Here is a 21,665-nt window from a genome sequence, read left to right on the forward strand (position 1 = left end):
GTACCGATCATGCAGAACTCACGGCACCTCTCCTGGAACCTGGCTTCTGGAGCCACCCTCAGAGATGTTGATGGGGCCACTCCAGGGTTATTTAAGTCTCCTGACATAAAGCGGGGGATTTTTTCTCTCCTGGCTCTTCCAGACTGAAGCTATGAGCATTCGAGGACCAGGTATATATTCTGTGTACATGTGTGCAAGGACATTGTAGATTTGTGCATTTGTGTGCACAAGCTTGTGGGTGTCTATGTGTTAATGTGCATGTGTATACACATGTATGTAGATGTCTGCACCTACCGTTGTGCCCTTGTCTGTATTTGTATGTGTCTCTGTGTGCACGCACAGCTGTGTGTCCATGTGGCTGGTTGTGTGTGTGTATATCCGTGTGGCTGTGAGCATGGATCTGTATATGTTCGTGTACACATATCTGCACGTGTAAGTGCACACTGTGTGGGCCCATACATGTCTGGCTGGTGCGTGTGTGTGTGTGTGTGTGTGTCCGTGTGTGACTGTAGCTGGTGGAAGGGGCAGAGGGCTTGATTGTACTGTGACTTCTCATCCTGTTGCCTCACTCTGCTGCCTTCACTGATGGACACCTCTGGGTCTAAGTGTCCTATTTGGTAGAGGCTAGGGGTCCAAATAGGACACCATGGAGCATGAGCAGGAGGTGACCTGTCACAGCTGTCATCTCCCCCTCCCTCTTCCTAACTTTTCTCCCTTATCCTCCTCTTCCTCTCTTCCTTCTTCCTTCCTTTTCTCCTGCCTCCCTCCCCTCCTTTTTCTCTCCTTCACCACTCTTCCCTCCCTTCTCTCCCCGACCTCTATCTCCCTGTTACAACCCTGTTTGAGGAGGGGATGGGTCCTGTCCTCCCCTGGCTTCGCTTCCCCATCTCACTCTGGTGCAAGTTCTAAGTGAGCCCTTCTGCAAAGTTCATACATGCCCAGAAAGCATTCAAGGACCTGCCAGAGATGAGGACCACCTTGCAGATTCTCTCTTGGCCTCTAGAATCCATTACAATTAGGGCACCATAGGGAAGTAGAAACACAACCCAATACATGGATTTGAATCCCAGCTTTTCCATTTCCCAGCTGTGTGACCTTGGGCCAGTCCCTCAACCTCTCAGAGTACCTCGAGAGGGCCAATCATACCTACCCTGATAAACTTCCAAGGATATTCAACTGCAAGGATATTCCAATGTGGCTTAAAGTGGTGAAACCTTGGAAATGAACCCAAACATCCAACAATAGAATTGGTTTAAAATAAAACAAAAACCAAAAAAGCATGGCTCAGCCATTCAAGGGAACCTTAAGCAGTGATTACATGGAATGACAGAGCTCTGTCTACGAAGATCAGTTTATACATCTGGAAGCTATTGCTGAGTGAACCAGAGCAGATGACCACATGTTGAGTACAGGGTACGATCTCTAGTTTCAAAATTGAAAAAAGAAAGAAAGAAAAAAGAAGTCTGAAAGAAAATGCATCAACTACATTTCCATAGTGCTTGAAATTCTGGGTGGTGACATTTTCTTCCTTTTGTTTATCTGAGATTTCTAAATTTTCCACGAGCAAGTAGCATTGGTCTGATAAAGACAAATGTGTGATAAAGAAAGAAAAGAAAAAGGCAAGCTGCTTTGCCTGGTTCTTGTGAGGAACGCATAAAGAAGAAGGGCAGAAGAGTGGGGCTCTGAGCATGTGCCTGTCCCCTGGTGGTTCATTCCCCGACCTTCCCCTCCTGCAGCTACAATAGGCCAGCTTCCTTCAGCCCAAGCTTGGGCAAAGAGTCATCCCAATGCAGGACACTCTTCCATTTATTTTTACCTCCCTCTCCTCTCCGCCTTTCTTTTCTTTCTTTTTTTCTTTTTCTTTTGAGACTGAGTCTTGCTCTGTTGCTCAAGCTAGAGTGCAGCAATGCAATCCTGACTCCCTGCAACCTCCGCCTACCAGGTTCAGGCTATTCTCCTGTCTCAGCCTCCCAAGTAGCTGGGATTACAGGCTCCTGCCACCACATCTGGCTAATTTTTGTATTTTTAGTAGAGACGGGGTTTCACCATGTTGGCCAGGCTGGTCTCAAACTCCTGGCCTCAGGTGATCCACCTGCCTTGGCCTCCCAAAGTGCTGGGATTACAGACAATTGAGTTGGAAGGACATGTAGGAAGCACCCTCTCCAACCCCTGCTTTTGCAAGTAGGGAAACTGAGGCAAAAAAAGAGAGTGACTCGTTTTAGGTGGTGGCCTCAGGCCTCCTAAATCTCACTTGGCCTTCTTTCCCTCATGCCTTTACCCAAAGATAAGCATGCACTGCATAAGACTTGCAGAGCACAACAGCCCCACTTTGGGGAGGGGCTCCTCAGTCCTAACGTAGCCTTGCAGATAACCAGCATCAGCTTACTAGCCTGCTCTTTTTGTTTTTGGCCACCAGGAATTACAAGGGGGGAAGAGTAAGGAGTGAAGCTGTAATTCTTTTGATGTGCTGGCAACAAACAAATCACACATTCATTCATTCGTCAAACATTCTGAAGATCTACTATGTGCTGGGCAGGCCTGTATTAGAGCATGGTATTACGTGAAGCATGGAGAGATACCGGGCCTGGCACATAGCAGCTGTCAAAAGAGGACAGCCACTTCATGAACCTGGGAGTCACTAGAAGAGCTCCCCCTTTGGGTGAGCAGAGGTTTTTGCATCCATCAGAGGCTTAATGTCAGAGACAAGAACCAGGGAAAGAAAAGGTTTCATTCGCTCTGAGTCATTATCCAACTAGGGACAATAAAAAGAAAGGCACACAGCGCTGAGGGAAAAAAAAGAATTTTTTTATTAATCTTTCTTTTTTAAAAAAGTTTTTTTTGTTTTTGTTTTTGTTTTTTTTTTTAGGTAAACCTCTCTGACTCCCCTCCCTCACTCTGCCCTACCTCCTCTTAAAAATATAAAAATGTCCAGCGTCAGATAACTACAGTACAATAAATAAACAGTAAACACAAAAACATACTTTATTTGTTCTTCTTTATACAAAATAAGGAAACTAGAAGCGTTCAACTTCCAAAAAAGTATAATGTTGTACATCCTGACGGCCCAGCCTCCAGGCCCCGGGCAGGGAGGGTGATCTGTGGGTCTGAGCCCAGCAACCTTGGCGCCTCACCCAAGGGGAGAGCAGGATGTGCGCGTGTTCGAGTCCGACCTGCGCCCTCGGGCTCAGCATAAACGTCAAAGTAAGGAAGAGCAGGAGCTGGCCCCGGCTGGCCACGTCCTGACCCACAGCCCCCTTCCTAGAGAAGCTGACCTTGAACCTCAAGATTGGCCACCAGGGAGCGCCAGCGTGCAGGTGGCTCGGTCTCCCTCCCGGTGGCTCCCGGTTCACGGGAGTTCCTCGATCGCTCTCCGTCTTCTCCCTCTGGCTGACGCTCTCTCCCTCTCTCACTTCCTCATCCTGCCCCCGCTTCCTCGCTCTCTTTCAATCTCTCTCTCCTTTTCTTATCATCTTTTTATTTTTTTAAAGAAGGGGAAAGCACAGCGAGAAATAAGATTACAAAATGCCACTCAGATTGCAGAGAGGGGAAAAAACACCGTCTCCGCCCCTTGGCCTCACCCTCTCTCAGTCCGAAGAGGTGGCGGTGGGTGGGTGGGTGGGTGCGGGCCCGGGGAAAGTCTAGAGCGTGCTTGAAATCTCTTGACCCTCCGGAGTATTGACTTTGGTCCCAAGAAATTGCTCGCGTCGCCAGGAGAGCGCTGGCGGTGGGCTGGGGCTCCTGGAGAGCCCGCGGGGTGGAGATGGGGGTCGGCCCCGCCCTCAGCGCCGAGCCGAGGAGCAGTTGCAGGTTGCCTGCGGACCCGAGAGAGAACCCCCAGGGACACCATGTCTCCCACTGCGTCCACTTCGGGCGTTTTGGTTTCAGGAGGCTGTGTCGGGGCGGGGGCCCCCGGGGGCCGAGCGCCGGGGGCGGCCCGGCGGCCTTACCACACGGCGGCCTCGTTGAGCTCAGGGTTGGGATGCGACAGGGGTCCGCTGTAGCCGCTGGTGCCGCTCATGGGGAAGGGCGGGCTGGGCCCGCCGCTGAACACCTCGCCCGGCATGGGGTGCAACGCGCCCGGCAGGCCCGGCTCGGGGCTCGGCGTGTCCGGGTGTGAGATCATGTCGGTGAACCTGGGGTTGTCCGCGGCGTGCGGGCCAGCGAGCGGCGGCTCCAGCGCGCCCAGTGGAGTCGAGCCGGGCCCTGAGGCCGCCAGGAAGCTGGAGTCGGCCGGGGACTGCGCCTGCGACGGCGGGCCGTGCGCGAAGAAGTCGTAGTTGCTTCCCGGCGCGTAGTAGTCGCCTTGGTAGTCTGCGGGGGGGAGCGGGAAGAAGAGAGGGCGCGGTGAGAGAAGGCGAAGGAGGCGGGAGACCCCGGATCCGGGGAGGGGACCGTGGAGACCAAGTCCAGAGGCCCGGGCAGGCGAGAGAGGGGAGCGCGCGACACCAGCCCGAGGTTACAGAGACCGGCGGAGGCCGGCGCCCCTCGAGACGGTGGACATCGCAGACCTACGGGTAAGGTTGGGAGAGAGACAATGAGAGATCTCGAAAGGGCAGAAACGGGAGAGACTCCGAGACCGTGGGGGATACTCGTGGCGAAAACTCGGACATTTCAAAGTCACAGGTTCCCTGACACCTAGAGGTGGAGAGAGACAGCGGCGGCCAGAGACGCAGAGACAGAGAACAATTCCTGAGAGTCTTAGAGTCAGTGAGAGACACAGAGACGCAGGACAGCGAGAGACAGACGGAGAGATCGGCACAGGGGCAGAGGGAAAGGCGGAAGAGACTCAGAGACGCAGTCCGCGGCTGAGACCCGAGAGCCCGAGAGACCGGAGGTCGCGGTGGAGTCGAGGAGATGCAGGGAGCGGTGAGACGACTGCGGTTAGAGACACGCGTGGAAACCCCGGGGGCGGACCGCGAGGGAGTGAGGAGTGAGCCTGAAGATGGAGAGAGGTCGATGCTCCCTGAGAACGCAAGACGGTGGATCAGAGATGAGTCCCAGAAACCGCCAGAGAAGCTGAGGCTGAGAGGCCCGGGAGAGGAACCGAGCAGCGGACAGAGCAGAGCGCGAAATGGTCGAGACCGGGAAGCGACTGGGCGGGGAAAGCTTGATTCGGGCGGCGGCTGGAGCACAGAGGGACTCGTGGGGTGGACCGGGCGGCGCGGCCTCGGCGCCGGCAACTCGGCCCCTGAGCCCCGCCAACCCGGTGCAAGTACTTCGCCTCGCCAAGTAAGGCCCCCTTGTCGATCCGGGTGAGACCATTTGTACCGGCCTCGCCTGGCCTGGGACAGAGAAAGCTGAGCTCCAGCGACTTGAGAGAGGGGGAGGAGAAGAAAATGCTCTGGGTCATGCCCAGACCGCGCGTGCGTTGGGGTAGAAGCTCGGTCCTCCGGCATCGCCCCCGGCTGGTTTTGCCAGGGCCCCCAGATTCTGAGGCATCTGAGGACATTGAGACCTTTTGGGAAGCTGGTGATAGCTATGGGCTGTCTCTCGAGGAAAATGCAAGGATGTGAATTTTGCCCACAAATTCAGGAGGTGCAGGGACTCGGGATTACAAACCCATTCTGCCTCAACAAATCTGCATCAACCCTCTGACCTCCTCACATAGCTCCTCTTCCAGAACCTTCGGGACATCCTGCCTCCCCCCACCAGGTGGGGCCCTGAAGGACTAGCGTGGGGGACCTCACGAAAGGACCATCTTGTACCTGGCACCCGCTTTGTACGGCGGGAAAACCAGCGCGTCCAGAAGCCAGAGTCTCTTCTGCAAATCCACTCTCCCTGCTGAGTCCTGGGAGCTCAGTCAAGGGGCGAGTTCCTGATGCCGCCGCCACCCTCTTCCCTCTCCAAACCCTGAAATCTGTCCAAATTGGGGGGGGGGGTTGTCTGGAGGCGTGGCTTGGAGGCAGTCTAGGCAATAGCTAAAACGGTTGCCAATTACTTTTTAAAACCATTAATTTAATTCTCCCCGAAAGTCAATGGAAAGATGGGGAGCGGCGAATTTGGAGCCCCAAAGGGACTGGGATGGGAGACCGCCGCGGCCCGCAGCGAGCCGGCAAACCATCGGAGGCCGCGGCCCCGGCGCCTTGCGCGCCGCCTCCGCCCATATGGCGGCCGGGCCGGAGGTAATTGGAACAAACGCCGTCTGAAAAGGGCACAAAAGCTGCAGCTGGGGCTTTGTCCGCGCTCCCACGGGGAGCCGCCGGCCCCGCCGCCCGGCCCCTTTTCTCGCCCGCTGCCGGTCGCCACCGCCGGGATCTCCCAGCGCGGATTAGGCGGGGCTGCCTCGCTGGGGGCTGGGGAGTCCTTCTCACCATTCCGGGGAATGAGAGGCCCCCATGTCCGGCTCCCCACCCCGTTTAGCGCGCAGGGAGAGGAGGCGGTGGGATAGGTCGGGGAGGGGGCGAACTGGTCCTCCGGGAAACGTTGGTTAATTACCCAGGCGGGGAAAAATTCCGGGCCGGTACCGCCCCCACCACCTCGCTCCTCCGGGCCCAGATTTTGTAGGGAAAGAGGCAAATTTAGGTGGAGAGAGTCGGTGACTGGAGACCCCGGAGGACACGCCCACCATCCAGACTGTCCAGGGTTGGGGGCTGTCCAGGGGTGGGGGCCTTTCCAGGATTGGGGGCTGTCCAGGGTTGGGCGGCTGTAGCGCTCCAGCCTGAGCCCTGCCACTGCGTGGGGTCTCTGCCCTGAAAAAAAGCACAGCCTGGCATTTTGCCCACAATTCCTAGGGGCCGCGGTCGGGTCTCAAGGTCTAGTCCCCTATCAGGCTTCCGGATGTGCTGAGGTCAGTGATGGGGTTATCTTCCCTTCCCTTCTGGGTCTACCCGGGTGCCTAGCCCCTGCCTCCCCAACACTGCCACTGAACCCACTTTCTAAGAGAAAGTGTCTCTCCCCAACTTGCGCTACTGGCCCTAAATAGGCCCATGGCAAGTGGCGACTCAGAAGTGCAGATGCCTCTCAGACATAGGCAGTCCTGGGGTCTCCCCAAATTCAGAAGCTTCAGAACAGAAGAGGGGAGGTGCTTTCTTGAGTCCTCAGAAAGAGGACTCAAGGACCCCTCTGGGTCCTTGCGCCTTTTCCGCACTGAGACTGCCCTTCTGGGAAGAACAGGACGGTGAGCTCAGCGAGCTCAAGCAATGCGGCTCAGGGCAAGGAGCTGAAAAAACGGAGTGGAGGAGTTGGGATGGTTCACCAATCCAGTGTGAGGGAAGTGAGAGAAGGAAAATCTCGGTGACAAGGGGGCGGCTCACCCCAGGCCCAAGCTTGGTACCACCATCCGAACCCCTTTGTGAACTGGGGCGCCTCGATCTCTGCAGCCCCAAAGACGGTGGACATCTGGGGTTGGCCCAAACCTTGTGTCCCTAGTCTGGAGGAACCTCACGGGGTTTGGGGCTGGAGGGTGGGCTAGAGTCCTACCCAGAGCAACTGCAGGCATTTGGGCTAACACTGCCAGATGCTGTGGGCACACACCCCGCCACAGGGAACAGGAATTGCTGCCTTCGAAGCTAGTGGGCAGGCGGCTTGGAATGAATCCAGACCCCCATCCCCTCCCCTCAAGCTACCCCCCCGGCTTTCAGAATCCTCCTCATGCCAAGTACACGAGGTACCGGGCTAGGGCTGCAGGAAGGCCGTGTGTCTGTCCGTGGGGGTGGCACGCATGTGGATTTGCCAGTGCTGGCCTCAGTGTGACTGCTAGAAGTATGTGCGTCTGTGGATTTGTGTCTCTGTGAGTGTACCTGTGTGTGGAAGGGTGGAATGTACCTGTACGTGATCATGCTATCGTGTCTAGACCTGTGTCCCTGCAGTCTCTGAACGCAAGTGTGAGTGTGCCTTGTGCCCTGCGTGGGTGAGGGCGAGTGTGTCACTGTATCTCGTGTGTGCTTCCGTGTGATCACTGAATGGGTGAGTCCATGTATCTGATTTTGTGTCCAGAACGTGTGGGTGAGTGTACGTGTGTCTGTGATTGCGTCCAGCGAGTGGGCGATGTCCCGGAGCGGCGGAAAGCGCGCTGGTTGGGGCCCTGAGCCCTCAGCTCCCAGAACGGGGCAGGTGCGGAGCAGCGCATCCCGGGGCGCCCCTTACCTCCGTAGTAGGTGTACGGGGTGGACCCCAACATCTCAGACTCGTCCAAGCGGCCGCCCAGAGGACGCATGCGCCGCGGACTCCGGAAGAAGGCGTGTCTCCGGGCGCCCAGGGCGCTCAGCTGTTTCATCCGGCGTTCTTTGGACCGTCGGTTCTGAAACCACACCTGGGACAGAGGAGGGGGCTGTGAGCTCCGGGTCCGGAGTGTCCTCCCCTCTCCTCCATCCCTTGCCTGGGCTGCCCCCTCTGGGTCCTTGCGCCTCTGCCGCACCAAGACTGCCCTGAGGCGGGGCCGGGCTGGATTAGGCCGGGAGGGGTGGAGAGCCAGCCAAGGGTGAAGGATTTCGCGGACCCGTGGGGCAACTCATAAAGACTTGGGCTTCCTGGCCGTCGGCTCGCCCACGGCCTGACGGCTCTATAAAGGTCTCCCTCCCGGCACGGCTCTCGCCTCAGCCGCTCGGCTCCAGAGCCGGCTTCGGGCCGTTTATCTGCCCGCGCTTCGGCGCAGGGAGGGAGGGGGAATCGCCTCTTTCTCTGCTCAAAACGTGGGAGGTAAACAGGCATCCCGGACCCCAGAGTGGCTTACAACCTTCCTTGAGCAAGGCGGGGGGCGGGGGTGTGGGCAGGGCGGCCGCGAAATTCAGGGAAGTAAAGCGATCCGCCCCAAATCGCACAGCCAGGAGGACAGCTGGGCTAGATGGAATCTTTCGGCTCACAGTCCCCGACCTCTGGCGAGTGTCCCGAGCTCCCCGGCCTCGGGCGCACGGTCTGCTCCCAGACAAGAACCCGGCGCGCCCGTAGCCAAGGAAGCTTGGCGGGAGACTCCTCTGAGGCTCCCGGCTCCAGGGCCAGCGGGCCCCGGGCCGCACCTGGATGACGCGCATGTTGAGGCCGGTCTCCTGCGCCAGCTGCTCGCGGATGTGGCGCGTGGGCTTGGGCGTGGCGGCGAAGGCAGCCTTGAGCGTCTCCAGCTGCTTGGCCTTGATGGTGGTGCGGGGACCGCGCCGCTTGGTGCCCGAGTTCTGCTCCTCGTTCTCGTTGTTGGCCGTTTCCTTGTCCGACGAGGTCGAGTTGTCCGTCTCCTTGGGGTCGTCCTGCAGTGCGTCCTGGAGGTCCGGGGACAAACTGCGGTCCGTACAGGATGACACTGCGGGCGGACGGATCGGGAAGGGGACGACAGCGGCGTCAGCGACCGCCAGACGCCTCTTCAATCCAGTGGCGGGTTCCCGCCGGCCCAGGCTACGGCCGGCCCCGCTGGGTTACCTCCCAAGCCTGCGACAGCCCCTCCCCCAGGGACCCGGTGCCCGCCCACTCTCTCCAGGCGGGGCCCGTACTTTGGAAGGGGCTCTTCTTTAGCCCTCTCCGCGCGTCTCAGCTAGTACCTGAGTAAGGGTGGGGGTAGGCATGCCCTCTGGAGAACTCCCGCCTTCAGGGAGAGGGGATGAGGAGGCACAGATTCCCTTGGGGCCTCGGATCTTCCTCTCCCTTCCCTCCTTTCTCCAGACCTCAATTAATGTGCTCCCAGTGCCTCTAGAAATTACCTGGAGCTCAGATGACACAGGAGGGTGAATTGTGTGGTGCCAAATTAAGGGAGGAAGGAAACTTGGAAAAGGCTCCTGAATTGGAGGAGGGTGGGGAAGAGCTGGTGGCCCTCAGCTCCCCTGTAAAACCGGCTCCAAAGCCACTTCTCTAGCCTCTCACCCCCGGCCTTGCCTTAGAGCTGCCTGGGGGTAATGAGCTCTAAGCCCAGCACAGACAGCACACAGGGGGCCAAGTAGGGAGTGCCAGGCTGGGCACGGAGGGAGGGTGTTAAGGCCTAAGGCCAGTGAGGGGCGGAGGCCTTCCTACCTGAGTTGAGGCTGCCCTCCTTGAGGCTGGATGAGCTCAGGTAGTCATCTTTGCACACGAACTTGTTCTCGTCGATGACGTACAGCTCCTCGCCAGTGGACAGCTGCTTGTTACACACCATGCAGGTGAAACAGTTGAGGTGAAAGACTTTGCTCCGGGCCTTGCGCACCAGGTCGCTGGGCGAGATGCCTTGTGCGCAGCCGGCGCATTTGGTGCCAAAGCGCCTGTGGACACAAGGTGCCCGTCACTGCAGGGTGGGACCCAGTCCAGCCGTCCCCAGCCCCTGACCTCTTCCCCCACCCTCAACCTGGCTTCTGTGAAGTCCCCATTTCCATATCTGTTAAACGGAACTCCAATCCTGAGCTCTCTGGCCAGAGCAGGAGAAGTGGGACAAATGTCCTGAGCTGTTTTTGGGGTCTGAGACTCCTATGCCTCCATTGGGGTTTTTTCAGACTCTCCTGGGCTGGGAAGCGGGGAGCAGTGGGTGCAGTCTTCAGCCAAGCAGAGAGCCCAGAGCATCTCAAGATGTCCTCCCCCAAACCCAACCCCTGCCAGGCCTGCCTCGGCTGCTTCAGGCAAACTCTGAGCCCAGGAATGATTTGAAGCCAGGCGGGCAGGGTTTGGGTCACTTGGTGGTTTTGCCTCCTGGATCCTTTGTGGTCTGCTGGTGCCTAGGTAGGGCCAATCTGCCTGCCTGGCTGAGCCTAGCTGTGAGGTGGGGTGCCCTTCTCCCAGGCTGGAAGGAGGAAGCAGAAAGGAGGGAATCTTCCACTGATTTCCAGTACCAATGGAGAGGCTTTCCAATCCACCACTCTGGGACCCGCTGGAGCTAATCAGGAGCTGTGGACAGCAGGGCCTCATAGTGGCAGATCTAGAGAGCAGGGACTGAGTTTCGGCTCCACTAAACCTCTAGCCTGGCAGGCAGCAGGGGAATGTGAATAGAAGACAATTGTAGACCCTGCTCAGCCAGGACAGGAATCTCTCAAATCCCTCCTTCCCGCGTTCCTGATCTCATTCCTTTTCTTTCTTCTTTGAGCTCAGGGAGAAAGCTAGCCTCCCCCGAAATGGGAGATGGGTGAGGCTCAGGTTGGGGGTGAAGTGGGGGAGGACTCAGTACTCTGGGGACCCCACATCTACTCACACCCATGCCTCTAAACAGGGCGAATTTGGGTGACATTGATGTAGTGAGGGCATTAGAAGCCGTAAGTCACTTTTGGCCTTATCCGGCAGCGTAATTGGCCATATGCACCTTATCAAAAATCATTAGGCGCTTTGCAAGCACTGCTACATTAGGGGCACCGGGCCTCCGGGGCCAGGGAGTTTACACGTGTAAAGGAGCGGCTGACATTTTCTCCTATTCAAATTCCCAGTGCGGAGTCGCCAGGGCCGGCAGGCTGCCTTTCTCTACGGTGTGATTCACGCCCCCCTTCCTCAGCGCGGGGAATTCCTGTTCACAAAGCTGGCTCTGGGTGCCCAGGGGAAACAGGCAGGGCTCAGCTGCCCCAAACCCCACTGGCTTCCAGACTGGGGAAACTGAGGCCCAGAGAGGTGATCTGCCCTGGCCAGCCGGTGGGCTCACACGGGTGGGGTGGGGGAGGCGCCACAGCCCAGTCTAGGCCCCAGAGGTCCTGATTGTCAGCCTCTATTTCGTTTCTGCTTTTCAACACGGGAGGAAATGTTTAAGGGGTTGGGAGGTGAGTAGGGGGAGGTATTCTCCTCCCATCACCAGGGAGACCTTCCTCACTGGACCCCCTCTGGAGCTGAGAAGTTTCCGTTTGGGATTGCTGCCGGCTGCTCGGCTCACACGTTCTGCCTGGAGCCAAAAGCCTCCAGGCGTCTCTAACTCAGGCAAAAATCCTTCCCCTCAGTCGGGACGGGGCTTGAAGCTTCTGTCTTGGGGTTGCAGTCGCTGGGAAGGGGCAGAGAGGGGTGGAGAGCAAGTTTGTCAGGGCTTCCTCCCTCTGCCCCGCCAGCGCTCTGAGTCGGCCTCCAGAGAACGTGAAGCAGCAAAGCAGCGTCCTTCTTCCTCCGCCTGGGCTCGGGACCTTTCCTGGGCCGAGAACAGGAGGAGAGCAAAGTGCTGCCCGCCCCCCATCTAAGCCTGTTATGAGGGGAGGCTGGGATGGGTATGGGGGTCTCCCCTTCCCCGGCGCCCCAGTGGAGTGCGCGCAGGGTGAGCGCGCAGGCAGCAGCGGTGCGGCCTCTTACCTGAAGAAGTCATTTTTGCAGTAGAGCTTGCCCTCGCGCGAGAAGCACTTCTCCGAAAGATTGGTTTTGCACTCGCAGCACTGAACACATTTAATGTGCCACGCGCGGTCCAGCACGTTCAGCAGAAAGCGGTCGAGGATGGGCCGCTCGCAACCGGCACAGTGCACCATCATAGCCCCGCGTCCCGGCGGCTCCGGCCGCCTTGCCCTCCCTTTGGGCCCCTGGCCCTCAGGCCTGCCGGGCCCTCCGCTGCCCTCCGCCTCTTGTCTCAGCAGCTACAGGGCGAGTCTGGTCCGGACCAAGACTCAGCCAGTCAAGTCCTTGGGCAATCGCTGGCCTGGCACTGGGCGGCCCGGAGTGGGGTGGGGGGTGGTGGCGTTCACAACCTCATGCCACCGGCCGCAGGCCCCGGCGCCTGTTCCGGGCTTCCCCAGGTATCTCGAGTGGCTGCTGGCCTCAGCGCTGCGGAGCGGCTTTCCCCGGTGGCGGAGGCGCCGGCACTTTCCCCCACTTTCAAGCGGTCCCGATCCTCATCTTTGTCTGGTCGCCGCGTAATTCGCGCATCCTTATTCAGATTTGGTGACGTGGCGCGGCACGTAGGGGGCCCGTCGGCCAATGGGCGCACCGTGGCCATGGCAACCTCTTAAATTTATAGCATATCTAAATTGGCTACAGCGTTGCGGTCCGGACAGAGCAAAAAAAACAAGGCATCAGTATTGTTGAGTATTAGCTTGTACCTGGTTCGGAGGCTAAGTAAGTATTTACCTTCCAGTTTGGGCCTGAGGGGGAGGGGGCTGCGCGATGCAAAAACTGCGTCTCTCTTCCTCTCTCTCTCCTCACAAAATGTTTGGGGGTCAGGGGTTCCGAGGCCTAGTCCGGGAGGTACCCCTGCCCCCTTCGTCGTACCCGGAACTTGCAGAAGTTGCCCCACGCCCCACACCTGCCTCCCCTTCTCCAGCCCAGCCAGTCCAGATTGGATTCCCCCACCCCGCGCCCCCTCCGAGCCCTGAAGCTGCGTCAGCGCGGTTCCCCCGGCTCGCGGAGCTGGCCCCGGCTTCTTTTTGTCATACACGGGGCTGGGGCCCAGCCGGACCTTTCTCATGGAGAGAGCTAGCTAGTGCAGGCTGCTCAGCTTGGGTAGTTTTTTCCGCCTGGCCGCCGAGCCCGGGCCCAGTCCCAGGCCCAGATTGGGGAGGTGGGGGAGGAGGAGGGGTGCCATTTGGCTTGGTCTCGAACTCCAGAGTTTCAGGCCTGAGTGCGCTGCTCACCGGGCTCTGAGGGAGATGTGGACAGTGGGAGATTCAGGGTGGACGGGTCTTCCCGCAGACAGCTCGGAGGTGGCACTCACCACGTCTCTCCTTTCCTCGCTGCGCCTTCCAGATTCCAGGTCAGCCTGTCGGGGTACTGTGGTGAGTGGGTCGCACCGCTGAGGCGGGGACACCAGTGACTGTGTGAACACTGTTTGCATTCACGCCGTTCGGGCTGGTGTGCAAGTTCGTCTGCTCCTTGGAGGCTCGAGAAGCTGCGCACGTGTGTTCTGTGCTCGGCAGGGGGCCCAGTGTGAAGAGAGATAGTGTGTGTGTGTTAAGTGGGGGCGGGGTGGGGGGGCTGCTGGCAGGTGTGTGTGAGGCGGGGGTGTGTGGGTCTGAGAGGGAGAAAGGACCAGGCCTCCTTTCCCTCGGGGCCAGCGTGGCCACCAGGGCTCCAAGTTGGGGAGGCCGGGAATGCGCAACCAGGATTTTCGTTTCGCTTCTGGAAAGGTGGCTGAGGGTGCAGGGCCTGGCCCCAGGGGCTGAAGCTAGAGGGGTTTGTGCCGACGCTTGGCTTTGAACGTTTGTTTGGGCGTAGTTCCTGAGCTTGTTAGTGTATGCTCACTGTTTGAGAATTCCATTTTTTGTGTCTATCGTGTTAGTATCAGTCCTGTGAGTACATTTCTGCGTGTGCATTTTTTTGTGTGGATATGTGTGTTTATAATTGTGTATGGTTCTGCTAATGTTTGTGTTCATTACCGTGTGCACTTTATTTTCGTTGGTCTGTGCCTATGTCTGTATGCTTATTTGAGGACCCATGAATGTAAGGGTGTTTTCATGTGTATGCATGCATTCACATAAGAGTATTTGTGTCTATGTTTGTAAGCATTGATGTGAAGGTGTACTTTAAACAATCTGAATGCGTGTGTTTGTGTGTAGGCAAGGGCATGTGTGCTTGAGACCCTGTGTGTATGAGACTGACCTGGGTGTGTTTGTGAGTGCAGAATTTTGAAGATCTATGTTTGTGTGCCAGTCTGTGTGTGTGTGCCTGCACACATGTGTATTAGTGTAAAGAGTAGTTTTTTGTTTATTCCACTCCTGTAGGCTTTGTGTGTGTGTGTGGGGGTTATGTTTGTATTTGTGTTTGTGTATGTACTCCTAGCAGCACTTACCTTTGTGGATTCAGAGCTTGAGGGAACAGGATTTGTGGGTACCTGTGTTGGGGCTCAGGGATGCCCACTTGTCCCCATTCCTCTTCAGACCTGTCCCCCACACTGTTCCCCACAGTCTCTAAGGGAGGTGGTGTCGCTCGGGACAGGGAATTGATGGTGCTGGTGACAGTCCGCTGGAAAAGGAATCCCTAACCCAGGCAACTTCTGCTTGTTGGTGCTGTTACCTGACCCGCTAGCTTTTCAGGGGACAGGCGTCTACAGAGCATTGTAGTAAGGCTGGTTAGACCCCACCTCAACCAGGAACAGGCAGGATGAATCTCACTTGGCCTCCTAGGCTCGGCCAGGAGAGACTCCAGATGAAACTGCAGTTTCTGGCAGCAGTTGGCCCTGCCTGCCTGGGGCATAAAGGATCCTTGAGCTCTGGCAGGGCAGAGATGGAAAGAAATAAGAACCTAGAGAGGAGAGAGGTGCTCAGGCTCCCGGCAGAGGCAAATCGCGCTGCCTTCTCTGTCTTTGTCTCACTGGCTTTTTCTGTCTCTCCCGAGTTCCTGCCATGTCTCAGTTTTCCTTTCTGTCTCCATTTTTCTGTTATGCTCAGAATCTGTTCTGTTTCTGTTTCATTTTCTCTTGGTTTTCCCTCACTTTCTTTCTTCATTTCTTTCTTTTTGTTCTCCTCTCCTGGCCTCTCTGCTGGAGCTTCCAAATCCAGCATCCGACTCAGTGCTGAGATGAATGCTCCTTATTGTCCATTGTGCAGATTTTGGGGTGTGGGGGAAACACTTGCACCCCCACCACGTACTCCATGATCATTAAAAACCTCCATCCGATAGCTTTCTTCTCTACTCCAGACTAGGCACACTGAACCCGTTCTTTCCCAAACCCCACAAAATATCCAAAGTGCCCTGTCTGGTGTGTGTTCCCAGTCCTGGCTTTGCCCACCTGATGATGGTGGCTGGGGCCCTGCGTACCCAGCTGTGTCAGACTCTTGGACAGACCCACTTGTCCTTCTTTCCAAGAGAGCTTCAATGCACAGCCAGGCCCCAGCCACCATGTGGCTGGCCAGGGAGGTCGAAGGAAGAGGGAACAAGATGAGAGCAGCCCTGAGTAGGGATGAGCGTGGGTTACCTGAGGCTGAATGTTTGGTTGCAGGAGATGAGGACTCTGCTTCGAGAAGCCCTGGTCTGACCTTCCATTTCTTGTAGGGGAACTTACCTGCCCTTGCTGCAGCCCCTCAGAGTTGTCTTGGGAGCCTCACAGCTCAGCCTCAATTCTAGAACTCCCTGGACCTGGGGCCAGCCAAGCTGCCCAGAACCCACCCGGCCTTCTCTAGCCCACCTCCTTCCCGGTGCACAGGATCGGAAAATGCCAGCAGACCAGCTATTAGACGATTCCCGCCCTAAAAGCCCTAACAGATGGCGACCAGGCAGCAAAATCCCCTCCTATATGTAACTAATAAACCGCTTGTGTCTTAACAGGGTAATGCATGGAGACGCAATGTCACTTATACAAGCTGTTGATGGAATTTACTATATAAAAATCTTCCTCCTAGAGTAAAGAGTATCAACATTACAACTCAACAGACGGCGGCGGGATAAGTAAAACAGACAAAAGACAAACAAGATAATAATCTGTTTCCAATCACTTAAGCCCTGTAGAGTTAGTAATATGCGGTTTGCATATTCCCCCTTGAGTTCGGTAATTAATTACGGGCGAGGAGGCGCACACTAGCCGGGGTGGGACTTTTGAGGATCGCTGAGCTGGGGTGTGGGGGGTACCTCTCTCGACTTCTTTATCCGGGGAAACTGGGCAGCGGCCGGAATGAGGGCTTTTCCGGACGTTTGGAGCCGACCCTCCCGCGGGTTGAAGAGGTCGTTTCACTTGCACCTTGCTATTCTTCACCGGAAGTCTCCGGCCTGGGAGATTCTGCAGCCAAGCAGAAAAGGGGGGCTTCTCTGGAGGCCAGTGTCTCTCCTGGCTCCCCTCTCTTCGAACGGCTTTTTTGGGAAGTGCTGGGGGCCTGGGTGGCTAGGGGGACGGGAGAGGCCTGCCCTTTGCCCACTTCTCCTGGTGGCATCTTGAGCGACCCAGCCCGTTCTCTCCCGACTTCGATCATTACCGCTTCTATCCCCAACACGCATACTCCCCCCACCCCACCTCCAAGAGCCAGCGCAGCTTTAACATTAAACAAACGCAGCGAGCGCCTCCGAGCTGCGCTCTCGGCCGGGTCTGCGCGGCGGCTGCGGCGGCGTTACAAATTGTAAATTTAAATTGCTCGCCGGATTCATTACCTCCCCTCTTTGATTTCAGCCAGCCGTGAAAAATTATACTGGTGTACCACTGAGAAACTGTTTTGCCGCAAAGAGCCTACGCCTAATCACTGGCTTTCTCCCTCCGACAAAAGTGTAATTATTTTGTTTGGGGTGTAAATATAGGCCGCGCCTCGCACACACACTCAGCGCCCCGCAGCGCCGCAGCGCACCGCCCGCTGCCGGAAGGAATCGGGCCCCCGAGTAGGAGCGGGCGTGAAGGCTGGGCCCCGCCGCCTAGAGGCCCTAGGAGAGCGGCTGGTGTGGCGCTCCGGCGAGACCCAGCGAGGCCAGCCTCTGGCCTCCGCAATTCGGGTTTGCCCAAGAACCTCGAGAGCGAGTGAGCCCATGCGGGCCAAAGTGGACGCCGGCGGGCTGTGATGGGTACTAAGGCCTAGACACCCGGGCAGGGATGCGAGAGGCATGGCGGGGGCGGGAGTGGGGTGGGTGGGGAGGGGGTGGGTGCATTTTCTGGGAACCCTCAGGGTGGCCGGCTCAGAGGGTCCCGGAGCCCAGGCGGTGAGAGTGTCCTGGCCCGCGTGGAAGCCGGAGAGGCGGGGCGTCGCGGCTGGTGTGCCCCACTGGCGCTGGGCCTTGGACTACTTGGTTTCCAGAACATCTCTGCGGGGCGCAGGGCCTTCCTGTCAGTTGAATCGTGCTCGGCTTAATTAACGGTCTCGTTAACTGGGCAGGCCCGACCCGGGACGTTTAATCAAAAAGGCAGGGAATTTCTCCTCTCCCTCCCTTCTCTCCTCCCTCCCTTCTCTCCTCCCTTTGTCATTCCCTCCCTCCTTCTCTAAGTCTTCCCTCCCTCCCTCCCTCCCTCCCTTTCTTCCTTCCTCCTTCTTTCCTCGGTTTCTTCTTTCCTTGGCTCCTTTCTTCCTTGGTTCCTTCCTTGCTTGCTTTCCCTTCCTCCCTCCCTCCCTTCTTCCTTCCTTTGGAGAGCTGCAGAAAATGGGAATTAAACAATGGCACCCCTTTCCAAGTTTACTCCCTGCCCAATCTTCCTCTGCATCCACCTCCCACCCTCCCAGCATAGGAAAGCAGGGCTCTGAGTCCGAACTCAACCCCAGGCCAATATTCAGGCTGAAACTTTAAGGGGGCTGCCTGTGGGACCTGACAGGCGACTTCTGGAGCTGTAGCATCAGTGGCCCCAGCTAGTGGAAGTCCACTGGGCCTACTACCCCTCAGGGGACTGGCCCTGGATCTTGGGGGTTAGAGCAGGTGAAGAGGGCAGTGGCTGAGATCCAGGCTCCAAGTGAGTGTGTGCACTGGTGAGTTCGGGCCAGCTCAGAGGTCCCTCTGAAGATGTAGTGGCCTGGGTTTCTCTCCTTCCTTACTGCAAGCCCCTCGCCTGGCATGCACCCCTCCCCCAGAGGTCCCACACCCAGTGCTATCTGGCTACCTTCTCCTGCTGGGTGCTCCTTTCCCAGGCAAAACACACTCAGTTCCTGGGAGGGTGAAACCTGGGGCTGATCCCTGGGGACCAGAGAGGGACAGGAGGAGAGGAGAGGAAAGAGAGGAGAGGAGAGGAGAGAGAGAAGAGGAGAGGACAGGAGAGGAGAGGAGGAGAGGAGAGGGAAACACTGTGAGGGAAACACTGACGTTTTTTGTTCTGAGAGGGAAAGCCCCTTACTCAGCACAGAGCAGCCCACCTCCCTAAGGGTGAAGCTTGGATTCCAGGCTGCCAGTGGCCCTGGGTGAGCAGTGGGTCCCAGCTGGGCATTAAGCACTGTCTGGCTTCTCTTCATCTCGAATAGCTGGTTGGGGCTGGAGGCTGGTCCTGGCCCTTTGGGGTCTTATGGCAGGCAGTGCTGTGGTACGGGAGGCCATGGTCTTGGCCCCTCTGGCCCCACTGAGATTATCTGATGGTAGCGGCCATGCACCAGGCCCTGAGAGCTATTTCTAAGAAGACACCTGCAGCCCCACTGCAGCTCCTGTGCCCTTAGAGGAAGAGATTTGCAGGGACCCCATCCTCCAAAATAAGGGTCCCCAGACTTTCTAATGATCTCCCTCCAACCAGCACAGCCATGTTTCAGTCTGCATCTGCTTCCTTTTTCTTTTCTCTTGGCCTTTTTTTCAGCATCAAGGAAACACGCTCTCCCCTTCTCTCTCTCCATTCTCCCCCAGCCCCTCTCCCGCCTCTCCACATCCCACCTCCTTTTTGTTAGCCTAATATGGGTTCCTTTAGAATTGGCCCGACTTTGGCAGCCCTAGCGCTGTGTGTGTGTGTGTGTGTGTGTGTGTGTGCCCGCGCGTGTAGTTCTCGCTTGCTAATGATTGTGTGTTGATAGAGTGATGCAGTGGCCTCATTAGCCTTTGTTTAGAAGGTGTTAAAAGGGAAATCTGCATCGGGAAGCGGCGGTTTATGAAGCAGCCCGGCTGAACACCGGCAGCCGAGGGCCTGGGGGGCGGGGACCATGCCCACCCTGCCAGGCGCCCATCCTCCCCCTAGGCGCCCATCGCCGCAGATTCCGGGAGGGAGAAGGGGTCCCGGGAAAGCGACCCCAGCTCCTTCCTTCCAAGGCGAGTATGTTTACCCTGCTGGGCACCCTTCTCCATGGGGACCACTGCAGGATCGCACTAAAACTCCTCTGAGCTGCCCCACCGTGCAAGGGGTCCTTTCTCCCCCAGGTTTCTTGGGGAGGGGTAGGGAAGGGCAGAGTGCCCTTTCAAAAAAAATTTCAGGGATGATTTTGAAGGTGGTGGGATGAGGTATCTTATTTCAGAGGCAAATGCAAATCGGCCCTCAGAAGCTTAGGGTCTTCTGGGTAATTGGTTGGGGGTGAGCTCCTTATAGCCCGATGCCCAAGTGGGGGCCCCAGGCTTTAGGGAGCCTGCGAAGAAGCGTCTTTCTTTCCTCCTAAGGCATTTGCAGACCGCAAGAAGAGCCTTCCGTGCGTGGTTGGGGGGGTTGGGGAGGGTTCATTCTTAAACTTTCTTTCCCAGGAATACCTCCACCCTAGAGCCCCACTTCGGGAACAAATTCAGTGAGAATAAAATCATAGCTAGGCTGGCCTACTTCCCTAAAGCTTGGAGGAAGCGAGTAACTATTGAATCTGGGCTAGAGGGGGTGTGTGTGTGTGTGTGTGTGTGTGTGTGTGTGTGTGTGTGGTGTTTGTTTACGTATGTGTGTGAGATTTGGCGAGGGAGCTTCGTGCACAGCATTTTTCACCCTCTGGAAGAAGCGAGATTTCGGGCAGGGTAAAACGTGAGAAGAATCCTTTTATCCTGGTTCTTGCGAACGGACCCAGAAAAAATAAACATTTTGAGCAGCCTCTGTGAATGAGGTTTCTTGAACTCGGAGCCAGGCGCTTTTCCTGGCGAAAGGGAGAAAAAATGCGGTGGAAACGGTGCTCAGGGTTGGGGAATATACGTTCTGATTGTAAGGTAATTCAGCAAGTTTTTTATTTTTTATTTTTCCCGGGACGCGGTTGCGACAGAAGAAACGCTTTCTCATCTTTCTAGTTCCCTGAATTTGAGGTTACGGCTCTTGGAGAGAGGCTCAGCTGGTCTGGGGAGGTCCTTGCGTAGTCACAGCGCCGGACACGCACCCGTGAAATGTTTGACATCGCCGCTTTTTTTTTTGTTGTTGTTTGTTTGTTTTGTTTTGTTTGGTCGAAGGCGAGGCGTTGTCTGGGGACAGATCGCGGCCCACTAGGGCCTCGGGCAGTAACAGTGAAACGAATTCCAAACCCATTCTGAACTCACCAATGCGCTCGCCCAGCCCCCAACATCCACCCAAGTCCCATAGGGGCAGAAGCCAGGTCCCCGTGAAACCGAGTTAAAATCGGCCTCTGAGAGGCGGTGGGATGGGATTAGGGCCAAGTTCGGAGGATGCGGGGAGAGAATAGAAAAATCTCCACCGCTCTGCTCTGCTCTGCTCTCTCTTTCTTTCTCCCCTGAGCAGGTTTGCCGGAGAAGGCAGGACTGAGCCGTGGTCGCTGCCCGACTGTGCCGCGGCGCCGGAGTTTGGACCAAGACAAAGACAGGAGCTGTCCGCGGTGCTGAATCGGCTGCGTCGCCGCTGGGGCAAAAGGGCTCCAGTAACCAGCCCTCCGCTCATTTACCACTAATCCTTCTAGCTCCATTCGCTCCGTGACTGTTGCCTTCCCCTGAATTTATTTCCCTTTTCTGGGGCTCACCTTAGAACTTGCGCCCTGTACACAGGTGTATATACGTATATCAAAGAACAAAATGATTAATTGAAAACGGTGTCTTCTTTCTTCTCAACTAAATGATGCTAGAAAGGTTTAACTGTACTCTAAAACAGAGAGAAATGGATATTTCCACTCCCAAAGAAATGGAAATTCTTATTTAAAACAATAGAACTAACCGTAACACATGCCACGAATCTGCCCTTTGATTTATTCCAATAAAGAGGCAAGGGGTTTAGAAATTCTAGTTTCAGGAATATCATATCCTTGGCATCTTAACTTCTTGGGTAGAAAATATAAGAGCTGGAGTGGGGGGGTGGGAAATTGGTGGCGAACAGACTGAGACACCTGCCTATGTGAAGAAAGATGGCTTGTGAGGGCCAAAGTGATAGAAGTGAAGTTGACTTAACCCTTTAAGACAGAGATCAGATCCTAAAGGACAGCAATCTTCAGGATCGTTAGTAAGAGGGAAATGACTCCTTTGGAAAGTTTGAGTAGAAAAGGGTTAATCTGGTGCTTAATTTTCTAAATGTTCATGGTGTTACCTAGACACCTGGCATGGTGCATAACCAAGAGTGTTCCTTTGCTCAAATTATTATGCAGTACTTGCCTAAATAAGTTTGTGCAAGGAAGGAAAAA

The 21,665-nt window shown here is 56.4% G+C and overlaps 1 protein-coding gene and 1 long non-coding RNA gene across 2 annotated transcripts; one reads left to right on the forward strand and one right to left on the reverse strand.

Moving 5' to 3' along the window:
* Positions 1-2,784: 2,784 nt before the first annotated feature.
* LHX5 (LIM homeobox 5) lies at positions 2,785-13,706 on the reverse strand. Its single transcript, XM_032240637.1, has 5 exons — positions 12,142-13,706; positions 9,934-10,157; positions 8,955-9,232; positions 8,086-8,251; positions 2,785-4,311 (listed from the first exon to the last, which is right to left on the reverse strand). The coding sequence occupies exons 1-5, from the start codon at positions 12,312-12,314 to the stop codon at positions 3,944-3,946; spliced, it is 1,209 nt and encodes a 402-aa protein (XP_032096528.1). The 5' UTR covers positions 12,315-13,706; the 3' UTR covers positions 2,785-3,943.
* LOC116525080 lies at positions 12,801-21,270 on the forward strand. Its single transcript, XR_004257571.1, has 2 exons — positions 12,801-12,894; positions 20,780-21,270. It is a non-coding gene; the product is annotated as an uncharacterized LOC116525080 (long non-coding RNA).
* Positions 21,271-21,665: the final 395 nt, after the last annotated feature.

The sequence above is a fragment of the Sapajus apella genome, unplaced genomic scaffold (genome assembly GCF_009761245.1).
Source record: "Sapajus apella isolate SASKATOON/1434 unplaced genomic scaffold, GSC_monkey_1.0 scaffold2, whole genome shotgun sequence".
Taxonomy (NCBI): Eukaryota; Metazoa; Chordata; class Mammalia; order Primates; family Cebidae; genus Sapajus; species Sapajus apella.

Excerpts from the sequence above, each read along its gene's own strand:
- LHX5 (XM_032240637.1), bottom strand. The coding sequence starts at position 12,314 with ATGATGGTGCACTGTGCCGGTTGCGAGCGGCCCATCCTCGACCGCTTT. Across the intron at positions 10,158-12,141 it reads TGCAAAAATGACTTCTTCAG|GCGCTTTGGCACCAAATGCG; the intron begins GTAAGAGGCCGC and ends TTGTGTCCACAG. Across the intron at positions 9,233-9,933 it reads GGAGGGCAGCCTCAACTCAG|TGTCATCCTGTACGGACCGC; the intron begins GTAGGAAGGCCT and ends GTCCGCCCGCAG.